Source organism: Pongo pygmaeus, chromosome 5, assembly GCF_028885625.2.
Source record: "Pongo pygmaeus isolate AG05252 chromosome 5, NHGRI_mPonPyg2-v2.0_pri, whole genome shotgun sequence".
NCBI classification, from domain to species: Eukaryota; Metazoa; Chordata; class Mammalia; order Primates; family Hominidae; genus Pongo; species Pongo pygmaeus.
In genome coordinates, this window is record NC_072378.2 from 135,366,327 (window position 1) to 135,384,496 (window position 18,170).

General features: G+C 34.5%; 1 protein-coding gene across 6 annotated transcripts in view; it reads right to left on the reverse strand.

The window, feature by feature from the left end:
* HBS1L (HBS1 like translational GTPase) overlaps positions 1-18,170 on the reverse strand; it is a 92,860-nt gene that overhangs the window by 58,784 nt on the left and 15,906 nt on the right. For 2 of the 6 annotated variants that reach the window (XM_054490909.2, XM_054490907.2), the window contains 2 exons: positions 17,295-17,489; positions 16,917-17,033 (listed from right to left, as the gene is read on the reverse strand). In XM_054490909.2, the coding sequence (XP_054346884.2) occupies positions 16,917-17,033; positions 17,295-17,489 (312 nt within the window). Of the gene's footprint in view, positions 1-13,582; positions 15,753-16,916; positions 17,034-17,294; positions 17,490-18,170 lie in introns of those variants that run through there. The other 4 variants (XM_063666620.1, XM_054490911.2, XM_054490908.2 and 1 more) reach the window with 2 other exon arrangements.

Sequence of the window (18,170 nt, forward strand, 5' to 3'; positions counted from 1 at the left end):
TTTTAATAAAAGGATGTATAATTGCCTTAGAATAAAACAAGAAAGTATATACAAATATACATAATGTGATTAGAATCTGTAAGGTTAAAAAAAAGCAAGGTAATTAATGTCAAAAGAAAACTCTATATTTAACATTCATGTAATTCATAGATGGTACCAGCTGTTCATGAAGATACACTGTTTTGAGAGTCTAAAGCAAATTATTTTTAAATTAAGCAATTAGTGTTTCAGTTTTTCCAGTGTAGGTGTACATACAAAGAGAATCTTAAAACATAGCTGAGAACATTCTGAACTAAAGTTTTTTCACTGAAATAAACCACTTCCTTTACAAAGCCCACATAATTTTAAGCAGAAAGCCAATTAATTCTGAAGTTATTGTATAAGTATAAAATTCTCCTATTTGTCTAAATAAAAATACTCAGTGATGAATAAATTAGTGAAAAAATATTTTCAATGAAAAATATATTTAAAAAGGAAAACCAGAAAAGATGCATTAAATATGACCGTTAACAATCAACTAAAAAGGATTAAAATAAAAGATGCATTTTAAGTGCATTATTGAAAAGTTCATATAGATTTAGTAGTATTCATAATATCTCATATTTCTTTGTAACATAAACTTTTCGAATTAATCACAGGATTTATTTCCAGGATAAGGATAAAATCTCATAATACATTTGACCTAAGCAGGAAAAAAAAAAGAGGTTGCATCTCCTCATAAAAATCAAATGTTACTATGTTTCCCATTTACTGATGAGATACATAGTGATGATGTCTAACAGAAAGACAAATACAGCAAAATAAACAAGTAGAAAAAAATGATCTTAGGGAAACTGTTTATGGCTCTTCTTTTTTTTTTTTTTTAAACTTCTTGAAGTTCCCTACTGAAGAATAGGGAACAACCTGCCATTAAGAACCAAAAGTGGCCGGGCACACTGGCTCACGCCTGTAATCCCAGCACTTTGGGAGGCCAAGGCAGGCAGATCACGAGGTCAGGAGATCGAGACCAGCCTGGCTAACACGGTGAAACCCCATCTCTTCTAAAAATACAAAAAATTAGCCAGGTGTGGTGGCGGGCGCCTGTAGTCCCAGCTACTCGGGAGGCTGAGGCAGGAGAATGGTGTGAACCCCAGAGGCGGAGCTTGCAGTGAGCTGAGATCGCACCACTGCACTCTAGCCTGGGCAACAGAGCAAGACTCCATCTCAAAAACAACAACAACAACAAAAGAACCAAAAGTATGATAATCATCACCTGAGTTATAAATAATATTAAATAGATATTCACATACAGATATACTATGTAAAGTTTAACAGATTATTAACACTATGAAATGGCGAAACAATGCTAGAAAGAATATAACCTCATCATATAAAATTAGGCTTTACTTTCTAAATAAAAGCTTTACTTGAAGGGAAAACTAGATAAAATTCAAAAGAAAAGGAAAATGATATATAATAGGTTTCTAACCAGCATAGGTAGACCACTATTACTTAAAGCACACCTTGTCAAAAATAGTAGCTCAATTATAAAATACATTTATTTCTTCAAACCAAGCAATACTTTTAAACAATCAATTATCTTAATGATCTGATTAGTATAAACATTTATCAGCTACTTTATTTGTGAGGCAATGGAAATATCAATTTTGAAAACTGTAAAAAAGTCCAATTTAAATTATACATGATACTTTTTCCAGATTTTTAGACCAACTATTTTTCTCAATGATCACTTTTTTTAACATTAAACTATTTTTTCAATGAAATAAAATTAATCCAGTGGTAGAAAAAGCCTCAATAGGAATCGTAAGAGTGAAACCTCGCTCCACATAATAATATCTACTCTGTTGAAATCTTCCAGCTGACTAATTATAAAATTTTAATCCATAAATAATATTTTTCTGAGAAAAGGGTCCCTTAAAACAATAATGATGGACCGGGCACAGTGGCTCACGCCTGTAATCCCCAGCACTTTGGGAGGCCGAGGCAGGCGGATCACGAGGTCAGGAGATCTAGACCATCCTAGCTAACATGGTGAAACCCCGTCTCCACTAAAAATACAAAAAATTAGCCAGGCGTGGTGGCGGGTGCCTGTAGTCCCAGCTACTCCAGAGGCTGAGGCAGGAGAATGGCGTGAACCCAGGAGGTGGAGCCTGCAGTGAGCCGAGATCGCACCACTACACTCAAGCCTGGATGACAGAGTGAGACTCCATCTCAAAAAAAAAAAAAAAAAAAAAAGAATGATGTATGATTTTTAATTTCTGAATTTTCCTGTGGAAGAGTCTGTGTTACTCAGTTTTATATTCTTGGGGGTGTTTTTTTTTTCTTGGTAGGTTTAAGGTGGCAAGGGAAATAACATCAGAAAACTAAGATTATTCCACAATTTTATTCCCCAAATATGTGCCTTTTTAGCAGTTCATTCAGGGGAATGTATAACATAATTATAAAATAACATTTTAAGGTTATATGTATTTGCTGTTAACAAAATGAACTAAAATGTTGTCTAAATTAAGATATGTTAACATTTAATATATTATTTTAGAAGTTAGTTCTAATTTATTACCAGAAGAGGCTAATTTTATGTAAATACTAAGAAGTTCACATTCCAAAACTATAAATATATTAAAATACTGAAAATTTCTCTGAATGGGAGAAAAAAGAGAAATCTTCTTTCGGAATGTTTAGTGGTATCAAGTTGACATGATACTGGAACCATTATACGTAAGCTCCTAAATCTTTAGGACAAGGCCTGCTGTATCACATACTAAGAAAGAAATTATCACAAGCCTCTCAGATCAGTCTAGTTTCACAGTTGAAAAGGGGGTATCTAATCTAACAAGTGCCCTTGGAAAAATACATCCAGTTTAAGAGCCAAAGCAAAGATGTTTCTATCCCATTCTTCTTCCAAAAAACACCCATCCCATTTTCCCGAAAGAGAGCAAGAAAAACAGAAAACTGTACTTTCAAAAAAGTAGGAAACAGTCATAACACCAAAGCACAAACTATGAAGAACATCTTACCAAACAGAAATGTGGATCAAACTGAGAGCACATGAGAAACATAGGACTCCAGATTCTGTCCAGAAGCCAGAGTTCTCCAAAGTTGGAAGCATACCTCTGAAGGACCCAACAAAAGAGTCATCAAGAAAATAGCAACAGTGAAGGCTAAGAAAGAATCTCAGAACCCATCCACACCAAGCAAGGAAATCATAAAAACCTTCTGAAGAGAATTTCACTTAGCCTTTCACTGCTTCTGTTTTGCCTCAAAGAGACAAAATTGACAATGCTGGGAAAACTGCTGCAACATTACCTAAGGATAAACAGCAAGTTCAAGAGTACAAGGTGGTCTGAGCTCAGTCACCACACCCCTCCCATTATTCTTTATAAAATGCTGTCAAAAAAGAAATCCCGCCCTTTTCAAATATTCAAAGAGGGCATGACATAGAAGCTATAGGTAGATACTCTAAGAATAAATATGGAGGAAAACAAGGTAGATGAAGAATATATAACAGTTGAATGTAAAAAGAAAAAGACAGGGTTTTTGAAGTTTTATGATATCAAATATAGCAAAGAAAATACAGCCTCTGACAGAAGAGCTTAAAAGAAAGACAGAGGATAAAATAAAGATGATAAAAACAAATAGGAGGAAAAATTGAAAAGTAAGCCAGCAGGGCTCAGGAGAAGAACAGAGGGAGAGTGGGAAACTCCTGTAGAAATAAAAGCCACACTGGAGGTGGCAGAATCGAGGTAGCTAGTTAGCAACATGCAACAACAGAAAACAGTAGAGCAACAGCTGCAAAGTCCTCCAGGAAAGAAAGAGTAATGCTAAACTATTCTTTTCAATGTGTCATGCAAATATAGGCCCCAAAATCACTTTTAAAATAACTAATAAACTGTTTTTAAAAACTGTTTAATAAATTGTTTAAAAAAATAATTGTTTAAAAGCTAATAAATTCAGTTAACAGAAGTTTAAATATACTATCAAAGGTGTAAAGGTGAACACCTTACCTAAGAATTTAAAATATTAACAAAATTAATGAGAAATAGAAAAGGGGTAAATTGCAAATGTTCACATCTCTATTTTTAACAGTGAGAGATCAATATACATTGTTTAAAGTTGGTGAATTTAAAAAGTTAAAGTATGTTATTACATGATAAAAATAAACTATAAAATTTCCAAGTTATCAAAGAATACACAAAGATAAAAACAAACACAAATCGTATCAAAATATGTAAATATAAAAACAACTTTTTAAAAAATGACAGACATTATCTGGTCTATTAATAACATAAATGAGAAAAACCCATCTATTAAAACAAAGACTCTCTATCCAAACCCAAGTATATACAAGTACAGGAGATACAACTAAACCAAAGTGACTCAAAACATTGAAAGCAAAAGAAGGGATGAATAAAACTTAGAGAAAGCAGCAATCATGATATTAATGCTAAACTGAATTTAAGGCAAAAATTGAAAAACTAGCAAAAAGGGAAATTTAATGAAAAATTCAAATGCATAGAAAGATCATGTATCTTTATATATCAAATTTTACAGAGTAAACTCTCCAGGCAATATGAAATAAAAATGCAAGAGTGTTATATATTAACTTACCACACTCAGCCTATCGCCAATCCAAAAAAAAAAAAAAACCCAGATTATAAGAATAATGAACAGGCCGGGTGCGGTGGCTCACGCCTGTAATCCTAGCACTTTGGGAGGCTGAGATGGGTAGATCGCTTGAGCCCAGGAGTTCGAGACCAGCATAGGTAACGTGGCAAGACCCCATCTCTACTAAAATTACAAAAATTAGCCAGATGTGATTGCAGGCACCTGTAATCCCAGATATTCGGGAGACTGAGGCCAGAGAACAGCTTGAACCCAGGAGGCAGAGGTTGCAGTGAGCCGAGATTGCGCCACTGCACTCCAGCCTGGGCGACAGGGTGAGACTCTGTCTCAAAAAAAAAAGAAAAAATAGCTAACAGAAAAGTATTGTATTTTGTATTCTGCAAACAGAACAGTATTGTTGACAAATGCCTATGAAACTACAGAGAACTACACTGGGCCACAAACTCAATAAACAGAGTACAGACCAGATACTCTGATAAACAGTATAATAAAACCAGTAATCATAACAAAAACAACAAAACTCCCCAGCAACCAAAATTCTAAAACTCTCTTGGACTCTTGGCTTAAAAACGAAATGAAAATTAAAATTGTGGATTATCCAGAAAATAACAGTAATTCTAAAAGAACCCATCAGCCACCGCAAATGTAGTATTCATAGGAAAATAAGATATAATTAAATAAGAAAAAAGTGGGAATGATGCATATCAACTTTAAAATATTAGGAAGGAACAAGCAAAGGATGAGGCTATATTCCAGTCTAACAGTTTATTTAAACAGAGATCTAAAATTTACATGGCAAAATGTTAGCTTATTAAAACCAAGTGCTAGTTCCATGAGTGTTTATTACATTATTTTCTGCATTTTTCTGTTAGAAATTCCATAAATAAAAACTAATTTTTTTTTTTTTTTGAGACAGTCTCACTCTGTCGCCCAGGCTGGAGTGCGTTAGCACAATCTTGGCTCACTGCAACCTGTCCCCACACTCAAGCAATCTTCCCACCTCAGCCTCCCAAGTAGCTGGGATCAAAGACGCGTGCCACCACACCCGACTAATTTTTTTGTATTTTTGGTAGAGATGGGGTTTCACTATGTTGCCCAGGCTGGTCTTGAACTCCTGAGCTCAAGCAATCCACCTGCCTCGGCCTCCTAAGTGCTGGGAATACAGGCATGAGCCACCGCACCTAGCCATAAAAACTTTTAAGATGAATTAAAAAATGCATGTATGTTAAATATTCTACTCGGGTAGGAAATGAAAAGCAAAAAACATAAGGAAAATACATTAAGTCATACCCAAACTTACAAAGTAATGAATTAAACCAGGAGAACTAATTACAGATCCTGGAACCAAAATTTAGGGAAGAAAAAAACAAATTGCAAGGTAATTAAAAAAAATGCTGGGCAGAGAGAAAGGGGAGACTAGAGGAGAGAAAACCATACTGAAAATGAGAATGGAGAAGTAACTACAGACACAGAAAAATCTAAAAAGATTAAGACAATGTTTGGTACAATGCACAACAAATACATTTGTCACCTTGGATGAAATGGACATTTTTCTAAGAAAATCAAAACTTTCAAATTTGACCCCAGAATCTTCAAAAAGATAAATCCTATCATAAAACAAATCATTTCAATGCTACTGAATTATTTGAAGATAAAATCATTCTAAATTTTCTGTAAAACCATCACAAGAAAAACCAAAATCCAAAGAGCATACACATACACACGAATGCAAGTAATTTTATGAATAGATGAAACCATCTTAAATGTTAGCAAATAAAATCCATCACATTAAAAGAATAATCCACCATGACCAACTGGAGATGGTTCTTCATCATAAGACTAGAACAATACTAGAAAATCTACTAAGATAATAATAATGTCTAACGTTATCTAAAGCCTTTGGCATCTCTAGAGACAGTATTTTTTTCCTTCAAAGATCTCTTGCTAGCATTAAATACAACAATAAAAATTATAGCTGGATTTTCTTCTTTTTTTAGTAACAAGACAAGCTGTTTCTAAAGCTCATATGGGAAAAAGAGGCATGTGAGATAACTCAGAAAAACTACAAAAAGTAGTGAAAAAATTAAGACAGCCTACCAAAAAACAGGTACTAAAAAGCTATAGTAATTTAAAAAGGTACTATGATAAATCCATCTTTCCACAGAGAAAAGATGGTATAGAAATGGGATTCCTATGTTAGCCCTCAATATCAGCTAAATCAAAGATACAATTGTAAAATAATGAATCTGACAAAGGCATTAGAAAAAATAATGAATATTTTTAAAAAAATTATCTTGTAGTGGAGCATAACTTTCCAAAACCCTTAAGAAAAAAGGCTAATAAATCTGAATATATACAAGTTCAAAATCTATCTTCTAACAAATGACCTGACACACTAGAAATCAGGAAGTGTTTTCCATGCATATAACAATTTTATGACTAATTTCCTTAGTATATAAATATGCATGTGTGTATATGGATCCACACATATACATACACATACACACACACATACAGACAAATACACCTTAAAAAATCATGAAATGAGAGATAAACCAGCAGAAAAATGGGCAGATTTAAGAGTAGACAGGGAGAAAAATATAGCTTTATATATAAGAAATATAAATAAATGAAAAAACATTTTCCATTTATCAGGTTGGTATAATACCAAAAGGAATAACACCCCTATCTATAAGAATTTGGGCAGAAATGCTCATAAACTAGCGGGAGGGAAATCAATTTCCATTAAGGGCAATTAGGCAATATCTATCCAAAACTTTCAAGTATATAAACTCAATTTCTAGAAATGTAGGATGCTCATTTATTATTAGCAATAACAACTGGAACACTTAAAATGTTCATCAATAGAGGCTGTTTAAATAAATTATGGTACAATCATATCACAGAATTCTAGGTAGCTGTTAAAGAATGAGATTGATTTGTATATGGCAGTAAAGTTCTACAAAATGCTTTATTAAGTGATACATACCTACGTGTTAGAGTATATTCTCCATTTGTATAAAAATGTATACGTACATTCACATATGTGTAACATGCTAGAGAAACCTTTGGAAGAATAAAGAAGAAACAGTGTATTTACAGCGGCTTCCTCTAAGGAACAAGATTGTGGGACCATATTAGGAGACAGACTCAATTTTTACTTAAAATCCTTGCCTACGTTTATGTGCCAGACATATTCTGAGTTGGGAATACAGCAATTAATACACAAAATTCCTGTATTTGTAGAACTTACATGGAAGGGGGGTGGAGCGAGAGCAGAGAGAAAACATAACAAAAACAAGTGTATATACAACAAACACAGTGTCAGAGGATACAAGTGCTGTGAAGAATAAAGCACAGTTACAACAGAAAGTCTATGTATGTGTGGGAGAGGAATTATGACTTCACATGGGGTGGTAATAAAGGGAGAACAGTGAACTATGGGTGCATATGAAAGTTCCCCTACCCCATGATTGAGAGTAAAGTGATATCGAAACTACAATTCAAACAGTGATTAGCCAGGAGGGAAGGGGAAGAGAAAAAAAGGCAAGCACTATAGAAGGAGAGGAAACTCAGGTAGGTGTTCTTGGGTAGGTTTGGGTAAGCAGGTACAAAACAGAAATGAGTTCATAAAGGGGCTCAGGAAATAAAAGGATTTAGATAGGGAGACAGAAAATTAGATCTTTAGTTTAGAAAACTTATTCTGGCCGAAATAAACTGAAAAGTCAAGAAACCAGTTAGATGTTTAGGTAATTCTGCTAAAAGCTAATGGCCTTTAAGAGGAAAAGTAACAGTAAATGAAATAATGAAAATAAAAGTAACAATAAAGATGTAACAATAAAGAGGAAAAGTAATAATAAAGAAGAAAATAATAAAGAGGAAAAATAACAATAAAGAGTAGTGGGCCAAAAAATGTAAAGTTGATTCTCATTATTCACAGGTTCCACATCTGTGAATTCACCTAATCACAATTTACTTGTAATCCCAAAATCACTACTCACTTTTGCACTCACTTGTGGACATCTGCAGAGCAGCAAAAAATTTGAGTCATCCAACATGCAATTTCACAGAAGGTGACAGTCGGCCTTTTAGATACAGCTCTCATACTGTAAACAAATGTCCTTTTCATGGTCTACTTAGTGTCGCATTTTTTCCAGTTTTGTACTTTTTGTTGGTAATTTTGTACTTTTTGTTGGTAATTTTAAAAATGGCCTGTAAGTCTAGTGCTTAGTATTCTAAACACAAGAAGGCTAGGATGTGCCTAACAAATAAAAGATGTTAGATAAGGCATGAATTCCAGTGCTGTTGGCCATGAGTTCGGTGTTAATGAATCCATGCTATACGCATCCATTAAATAACGTGTCTTTAAATAGAGACACATATACAACAATGTTATGTATTCACTGATTGATGAAAATGTTATGAGAGGCTCACAGGAACCTACCTCTGTATTTCTTGTAGGAGCAATGGTTCAGTATTCATTAATTCAGTGTTCGTAGTGACTATAAAACATAACTACTGCAAATAACAAGAGTCGACTATATATGTATGCATATCATGTGCACACACACATATATTTACTTATTTATAAGGTGGGAATAACAGGAATGGTGATCAATTATGAGTAGCAGGTGAAGAGAGATGAACCAAGGATGATACTAGGTTCCTGATTTTGGTTAACTAGATGGTGATAGTAATAACAAAGATGAGAAACAGAAGAGAAGGTGGCACCTTGGATGAGGAAGACAAAGGTGTCAGCTTTGAAGGGTATAATATGCCACACTGTAATAAAGATAATCATGTGTTGAAGTGTGCATATATCCCCCTCTCCTTTGACTAAGAATGATATCTTTGTTCATCTTGGGTTATATTCTGCATCTAAACTGCTTTCCTTCACTCATCCAATATAAATTAGGCATGTCAATGTCGGAAATAAATACGCATTTTATCAGTTCTTTTTTTTTTTTTTTTTTTTTTTTTTTTTTGAGATGGGGTCTCACCAGACTGCCCAGGCTGAACCTGAACTCCTGAGCTCAAGTGGTAATCCTCCTGCCTCAGCCTCCCAAACAGCTCAGACTACAGGTACATGCCACCATACCCAGCTTATCATTTCCTTTGCCTTGCACTGTCATATCTGCAATTACATCACCAATATTCATCACAACCTATACTTAAAGAGTGTTTCTACGTGAGTCCTAAAAAGTAAAAAGAATATATAAAATTTTATCCCATGGAAGACAAGAATTCTAAATGCTAAATACCTTAAAATAAAATTTTCACAACCAGGTAGTTTATTTTTTAATTTGTTTATAGAAATAAAACAGTACTTTCAGCATAAATGAGTAAAAGACCATTCAGAAATATCAAGTTTATATAGAAAATCCTAATGGATAGATTGTATGTTTTTACATTTGATTTAGGAAAATCTCAGAATTTTAATTTCTTTCAATGTAGCTTTTACAAAATATATATATTCAAAATGTGACTTTTTTACAATCTAAAAATTAAAATTGTATAACTGCATAAGCTGAGCTTTATGTCATTATAAATATATAGGTAAAGGAAAACTAGTATAGAAATTCATATTAATCCCTCCCTGTCTAGTCCACATTATTTACATATAATCTGTTTATATATAAAACAATTTCTAAACTATTATAAAACTGACTTTATAACCAAATATATACCTGCATGAACACAAAAAAACATGTTGATACACAGTTCTTTCTCAACATACAATGTATACTTGTTTATTTGCAATGGTCCACATACAGATTCAGGGTCAATTTAAAAAGGTAAATAATCATATGAGAACTCATTATTCTTCTCTATAACCGTATTTTATCTTCAGTGTTCCTTTTACTTACAAAAAATTAGCACCTTATTAGTTTTATCCCTGGTATGACAATTAGTTACATGACCCCCCACTGAGTACTAAAAACTAAATATAAAATACTGACTGTAGTTATTAATACATATGAGAAGAAAAAGAGTAAAAGACAAGTTTAAGAAAGACAGATTCAAAGCTAAAAGGAGAAAAAGAGGTTAAAATGCCAGCTTAGTAACTAGGAAAGGTTTTAAAAAGGAAAAGTTTTAAAAAGTGCTCTGTACAGAAATGAAACCCTGGTTCTTGGCAATTTATTGCAAGAAGAATCATATCCAAAAGAGCCACCTAAAGACTTCAGAATGCAAAAGGACAAAACATCCATCCATGAACAACATCAGATCTTTTAAGAAACCAAAAAGAGTAAAGAGCAAAAATTGTTTATAATGTATTTTATATCATTTAGAATATAATTACAATATTATTTCTATTCCTAAAGTAAATTATTAATGCCCTTGATCATAATGCAAATAAAAACAGCTTTGCATCTTAAAATTTATAGCTGAACTGGAAAATAAAGTCAACTAAAACACATAGCATACCTGAGCTACTAAGACAGCAATCAATAAACAGCAGCTGGTACAGAATATACACTTAGTGCCAACAATCATCACAAGGAGTGTATTCATGAACAAGCAGACACTTGGCTTTTTACCAAGGATTGATGGCCAAAGGTGGAAGGTGGAAAGGTCTGCTCAGTTCCACCTTCGCAGTCTCAAAGAGACTGTGACATTCCCTTAGTCAACAGGGCAAGTACTTGTCATGTACATGCCTGACAGACCAGCAGCCAAGCCAAGGAAAATAGGAAGCCTGGAAACCTATTTAAGATATTGTTGCCTTCTCTTACCACCCTATAATATCTCATTTTTTTCCCCACCAAAAGAATCTCATACCTAGTAGTTACAACCCTAATCAGCCAACAAATGGAGACCTAGTTCACCCTAGAAGGTCTACTATATGGCTTTAAAAGTATTGCATTTCAACTTGAAAATTACTTTGTTATAAAAGAAGGTAACACAATAGTGCTGCTATTCAACTACAGTGTAGATTACATAAGTATTTGGGGATTCACGTGCAATGGGGACCACTTGTGCAGCACTTAACCTATCAGTAATTATCATCAGTTACAAACTCTTATAATTCAATTAATTCACTCCTAAGTTGGAGACTGCTAATATATACCTCTAGTTCAGTCATATACTAATTCAAAGTTATTAAAATGTTTGATCAAGGTTCAAGACTAGAAAAACAATCTCAACCACTGGGATAATTCAAATTTTAAAATCACTCACAAAATATAGCTTGTGATTTAAATGATCTCCTAAGCATTAGTATTATGGTGCACTGATACATTCAACTAAAAACAAAAACCTGAAGACACCACAAGAAATCAAGAAGTGTTTGGTTTTAAAAAAAAGACATAATGCCATCTTAACTTTTCCCATCAAAATACTGAATATAAAAACATCACACAGAGATTAAAATTTTAGAATGTCATTCTGAAAATAAACAGAAACAAAAGTAATACAAAAAATTATCAAATGCACAGTAAAGTAGCTGCCAGAGAAAAAATATTTACTGGGAAAAGACCAGCCTTTTTATTTTCATTTAAAAAAATATTTGGCCAGGCGTGGTGGCTCACGCTTGTAATCCCAGCACTTCAGGAGGCTGAGATGGGTGAATCACCTGAGGTCAGGAGTTCGAGACCAGCCTGGCCAACGTGGTGAAACCCCATCTCTACCAAAAATAAAAAAATTAGCCAGGTGTGGTGACACGCACCTGTAATCCTAGCTACTCGGGGGGCTGAGACAGGAGAATCGCTTGAACCCAAGAGGCGGAGGTTGCGGTGAGCCGAGATCATGCCACTGCACTCCAGCCTGGGGAACAGAGTGAGACTCCGTCTCAAAAAAACTAATAAAATAACATTTTAGATACTACTGTATTATTTTTTCCAAGGAATACTAATATCTCCATCATTTTATGCAAAAGGCCATTAATTCCTAAGTAGCATTTTTCCTTGGTATTCCTGATTTCTAGAAATTATTCATTCAAGTTGGTCAGATGTTATTCTTGGCATTGATAACTCATTCTACTGATTTCTCCCTTTAAGGCAATGGTTCTCGAACAGAAATACACATTTTGGGGAATAGTTTTGAAAATACACATTCCCAAGTGCCATTCCACAGAGACTGCTTCAGCATATATGGAGTGAAGCCACAGTATCTGTGTTCTGAAGTAATTCCTCCAGTGATTCTGATTGCTAGTTGAGAACCACTGCTTTAAGGGATGAATTACATAATTATTCTGATTAGAAAAGCTTTTATTGATCCTCCATTGCTGAAACTTTGTCACTGTGGGGCACACAACTGTCAGTACCAAAAAGGAAAATTCCACATTCCATTACTTATTGTAAAGAACAAGTTAGGCCGGGCGTGGTGGCTCATGCCTATAATCCCTGCACTTTGGGAGGCCTAGGCGGTGGATCACAAGGTCAAGAGATCAAGACTATCCTGGCCAACATGGTGAAACCCCATCTCCACTAAAAATACAAAAACTAGCTGGGCGTGGTGACACACACCTGTAGTCCCAGCTACTCAGGAGGCTGAGTCAGGAGAATCACTTGAATCTGGGAGGTGGAGGCTGCAGTGAGCGTCACTGCACTCCAGCCTGGCGACAGAGAGAGATTCCGTCTTAAAAAAAATAATAAGAACAGGCCGGGTGCATGGCTCACGCCTGTAATCTCAGCACTTTGGGAGGCCAAGGCGGGAGGATCATGAGGTCAGGAGATCGAGACCATCCCGGCCAACACGGTGAAACCCCATCTCTACTAAAAAAAATTAAAAATTAGCCGGGTGTGGTGGTGGGCGCCAGTAGTCCCAACTACTCGGGGGGCCGAGGCAGGAGAATGGCGTCAAACCTGGGAGGCGGAGCTTGCAGTGAGCCGAGATCGCACCACTGCACTGTTGCCTGGGCAACAGAGCGAGACTCTGTCTCAAAAAAAAAAAAAAGAAGAAGAAGAAGAACAAGCTAAAGAGATCTGGTAAAATTCTCCATTCAAAGAACATGCAGCCATACTTGAAAACACTTTTTATATATTTATTTTAAAGTGTATACTTAGGACAAATGGTTTTTAAAAATGTATAAAAATAATTCACATATTAATCCAACTTCCATATTTACATGGTCCCTTAAAAGATTTTCATTTTATTATTATCAAAAATGTATTTCAACAATCTCCACAGTACTCTCAAAAGTCAGGAATTTTAAGATTTTCTAATAGAAAAATTTTAGTAATTATCTACAGAAAAATAATGAAACTAGGAATTATATTTTAAAATATAACGTCTCAGCTATGCTGTGCCACATAAGAATAATCTTCACACTAAACTATAATAATCTCAAGTGCTGGCATTTTCGTTTAAGAACAAAGCACAAAAATATTTCATAGAAAAAAATATTTCATTACAAAAAACATAGAAAGTTGAATGCTTCAAACAAAAATATCTGAGGTCTGATTTCACAACATCAAGTTTCCATATCCACTTTGTAAACATATACTCAGTATAGGTTACCAACTTAAATAAAGCCAGTTATCACTGAAAGAAGACATAGTTAAAAAAAAAAATTCAGTGCAAAAATACGTATCAACTAATCAACTGACCTACGACAATTTTCATAAAAATCAGAATTTGAATCCCATAATATAAAGTGATCCTCTGAAGACTTTAATTAAAAATAAAAAGCTCTACAACAGCAATCAAGTTTTCCTTTTGTTACTATTCTCTAGTAAATGCTTTTTTTTGATTAGCTTTTACAATGTCATCAGGTGATGCTGATTTGAAGTCAAATGGTGTTATCGCTACAAGTGGACTTATTTCTTTGTCCTTTACATCTTGAACTTGTCTACTATAAAGAAAAGTCTTATAGAGGTCAAGGGTGCGTCGCTTGCAGCTTTTCAGTGGGTAACGAAGACACAGTGTTGAGGCAAAAGCTGAAGGTCTAGCAGCAAGGGCCTTGGTCCAAGAGAGAGAAAAAGGTGGTTTCCTAGTCAGAGAGCCTTTATTGTTTTTCTTATTATCCTTAGCAAAATTGGAATTCTTCCCTAGCTTTGAACTTAGAACTTTAGTTCGTGATGATGGAGCAATGGATTGGTCTACTATAGGCTTTGGAACAAAATCTGGGTTTTTTATAAGGACACTAAGATCAATATTTGAATCTATTCCAGGAGACCTCACTTCAGATAAACTGACCTCAAAGGACTCTTTCTTAATCTGAGAGTTGTCTACATCAATTGTTTCTGCAATCAATTCAGAAAGTGACAAATTCTCAAGGTCTCTTGTGGGAGAAGCTTTATGAAATGCCAATGATGACAGAGATCCTGTTAATTCTGATATTCCGGGTGGAGACTGACAGCGATTTGCTAATTGTGACAGGGGAAAGGATCCCAAACTTAGATCTGTGAAACTGACAGATGACTGGTTACAAAGGTCAGATAAAGTAAAGCACTGGCTTATATTGTTTTCTTTGTGTTCCTGAAACAGTTCAGTTAGGGATGGACTTTCACACTGAGAAAACTGCAAATTATCATTTTTAAAAGTGTGATTCTTGGCACTTTGTTCAACTAAAGAAACACTTCCAACTTCAGTTTCTTTACTAGCATTTAAATTATCAACAGTCATATTTTCCAACGAGCTAGTTAAGTACAAAGGATTATTTGAACTTCCTAAACTGTCCTGTACTGGAATGTTTTGAAAATCAGACAGTGAATTATTTTGAATATATAAAGAATTATTCGGTGTTGTGCTCTTTATGATTATGGTCTTTAAATCTGGTATTTCTTTGAATGCAGAATCATCTTTGGAAATGCATTCAGATGCATGAGGTCTCAACAAATTGGCATCTAGGTTCTTTGAAAGCAGACGTTCCAGACTGTCTGTAGATGATAATCTCACTGATGGCTGACTTTCACAGGAATCTCTTGACATATCATGAATTAGGTCAGCCAGTGAAAGTTCTTTTGTTAACTTACATGATTCTAGTTTCTTTCCACTTTTACGTGTGTCAAGTTTCTTTTTTCTATGGAGTAAACAGTGACTTGGAACTGAAGAATTATGAGATAATCCATATTTTCCTACTGAGCTAGCAAAATCAAAGGGTTTGCTACTATAATCCAAATGATTTGCTGACTGAGGATAAGAACTTTGAACATTATCAGCTGAAACTTCAGAAGAAGAAAATAAGACTCCTTACCTTACAAGAGCCATTAATTTTCAGATGAATAGGTTGATATACGCAGAAGACAGTCACAGCAACCAAAAGGAAACATGAAATGAGGCATTTAATTACTAAATGCTTCTTTTGATTATGACATGAATAAAGTGATACTTGATCATTACTTAACATGAATACTCTAAAAAACAATAAGGGAGTATTACCTTCCTTTACCAATTTAAAGTAACCTTTATACTCTGTTCACTGATACATACAATGTGAGTCAGTCAATGTTCTAATTTTCACGAATTTAAAAATGTGAGGTCTTAACCATAATTAAATTATAGTCAGGACTGTCTCAAATTCAAAAACTTCTTTAAAAAAACAAAAAAAACTAGGTTCATTTTATTCTGTATTTTAATGTATTAGAAACAAATAAGCAAACGACCCCCGGTAATTTCTACCACAATCTGGGATACACTATCAATACAAGATGACATATTACAGATTCATTCCCATCACAGCCAGTTAAAAGTGCCCATCTATGTGCCCAGCATCCCTGGAAAACACACTCTTATTTCATGGTAACAGGCTGTACACAGCTTTGTTGTAGAAAAAATTTAGCCCAGAGGTTACAATAAACACTGACACAGTAAACAAATTGCCATACTCATACTGAGAGATAGCATGCCAATTAATATAATGCTACCACCTCAGTTCCCTCTTATGTCCATTGAATTCCAAATTTAACCCCAAATTTTACAAATTTAAAATTAAATCTCTGGCTATAAAATGCAAAGTAGTATAATTACGATACTTATACCTAATTATTTTTAAATAAAACAAAATTATACATAATAAAAGCATAAAGGGATTTTTTTAACATTAATTAGCTGGCTGTTAATTTCCTTTTCCTATCTCATTAGAGTTAAAAAAAAACAATTAAAAAGTTCTATAAGCTTCTAACAAGAAGAAAAAGATGTCTTGTCTTATCGAATTTTATTTCCACTATGTTGTTATAAAATCAAGTAGTGAGGCCGGGTGCAGTGGCTCACGCCTGCAATCCAAGAACTTTGGGAGGCCAAGGCGGGCGGATCACTTGAGGCCAGGAGTTTGAGAACAGCCTGACCAACATGGTGAAACACTATCTCTACTAAAAATACAAAGAAAAAAAAAAGCCAGGCATAGTGGCACGCACCTGTAATCCCAGTTACTTGGGAGGCTGAGGAAGGACAATCACTTGAACCCAGGAGGTGGTAGCTGCTGTGAGCAAGATCATGCCACTGCACTCCAGCCTGGGTGACAGAGTGAGACTCTGTCTCAAAAAACAAACAAACAAACAAACAAAATCAAGCATTAAAATAACCACAAAAACAGGCTACAACAGAAGAAACATAGTACTCATCCTAAAAATTCACAACTAGATCAACTGAAAATCAAAAGTTAACAATAACATGCAAGATTTTCTTAATAGCTCAAGCAAATTAAATATTTTCTTAAAAGCTCAAGCAAATGAAAGCCTCTCTTTAGGCATTAACCATGTAAAACAAGTGAAAAAGAACAAGTAAAGGCATACCTTTTGCTATCTTTCCTGTAGATACTGTTCCCTCATTCTTGTCCTTCAAACTCTGCACTCTATCTTGTTCCAGAACCCCTGACAAAGCCTTCTGCACATCAAACTTGTTCTTCAGAACTGCTTCAATTAATATTTCATCTGGCACAGCATCTCCAAGTATCTCTCTCATGTGATCAAGGCATGAATAAAGACGAGCTAGAAAAGACAACAATGGTCAAAAGCCATACTAAATGGTACAATGAAAGAACTTTTAATCTTCAAAACTGATTTTAAAATTTACAGCTGTACTAGAATATTCAACTCTCCTTTCTCTTTCGCAAAAATTATTTCTAATGATCGTATTTTTATCTACAATATACCTATCTTCCCTTATCAGAGGAACGATTTCGTTAATTTAAAAATCACTATAATAAAATGTCTCCTGAATAATAGTGACTAATGTTTCAAAAAAGTGTACATTGCACAGTATACACTAATATCTATTTTCAGTCACCAGTGATGATGGTATCTGCATTGATCATTTTTTGCATGTACAGAAAGGAAGGGATGAGTGTGGAACTATTTCTAATTTGTTAGTGAACCCAGTTACTCACGAAGTATATTTCTTATATTTCTCAAGCTGCTACCTTAAGTTTCCTTTTTGGCTAACTTCAGTTCCTCCCAGCTAACTAAAATAATCCTTAATGACTCTAAAAAAACAGCAAGATAACATAATATAAAAATGCCATAAAAATAAGAAAGTCCAGGAGATTAAGGGGAGGCTAGGCATTCTTTTTTGTTGTTGTTGTTGTTGTTTTGAGACAGTCTCACTCTGTTGCCCAGGCTGGAATGCAGTGGCGTGATCTCAGCTCACTGCAACCTCCGTCTCCCAGATTC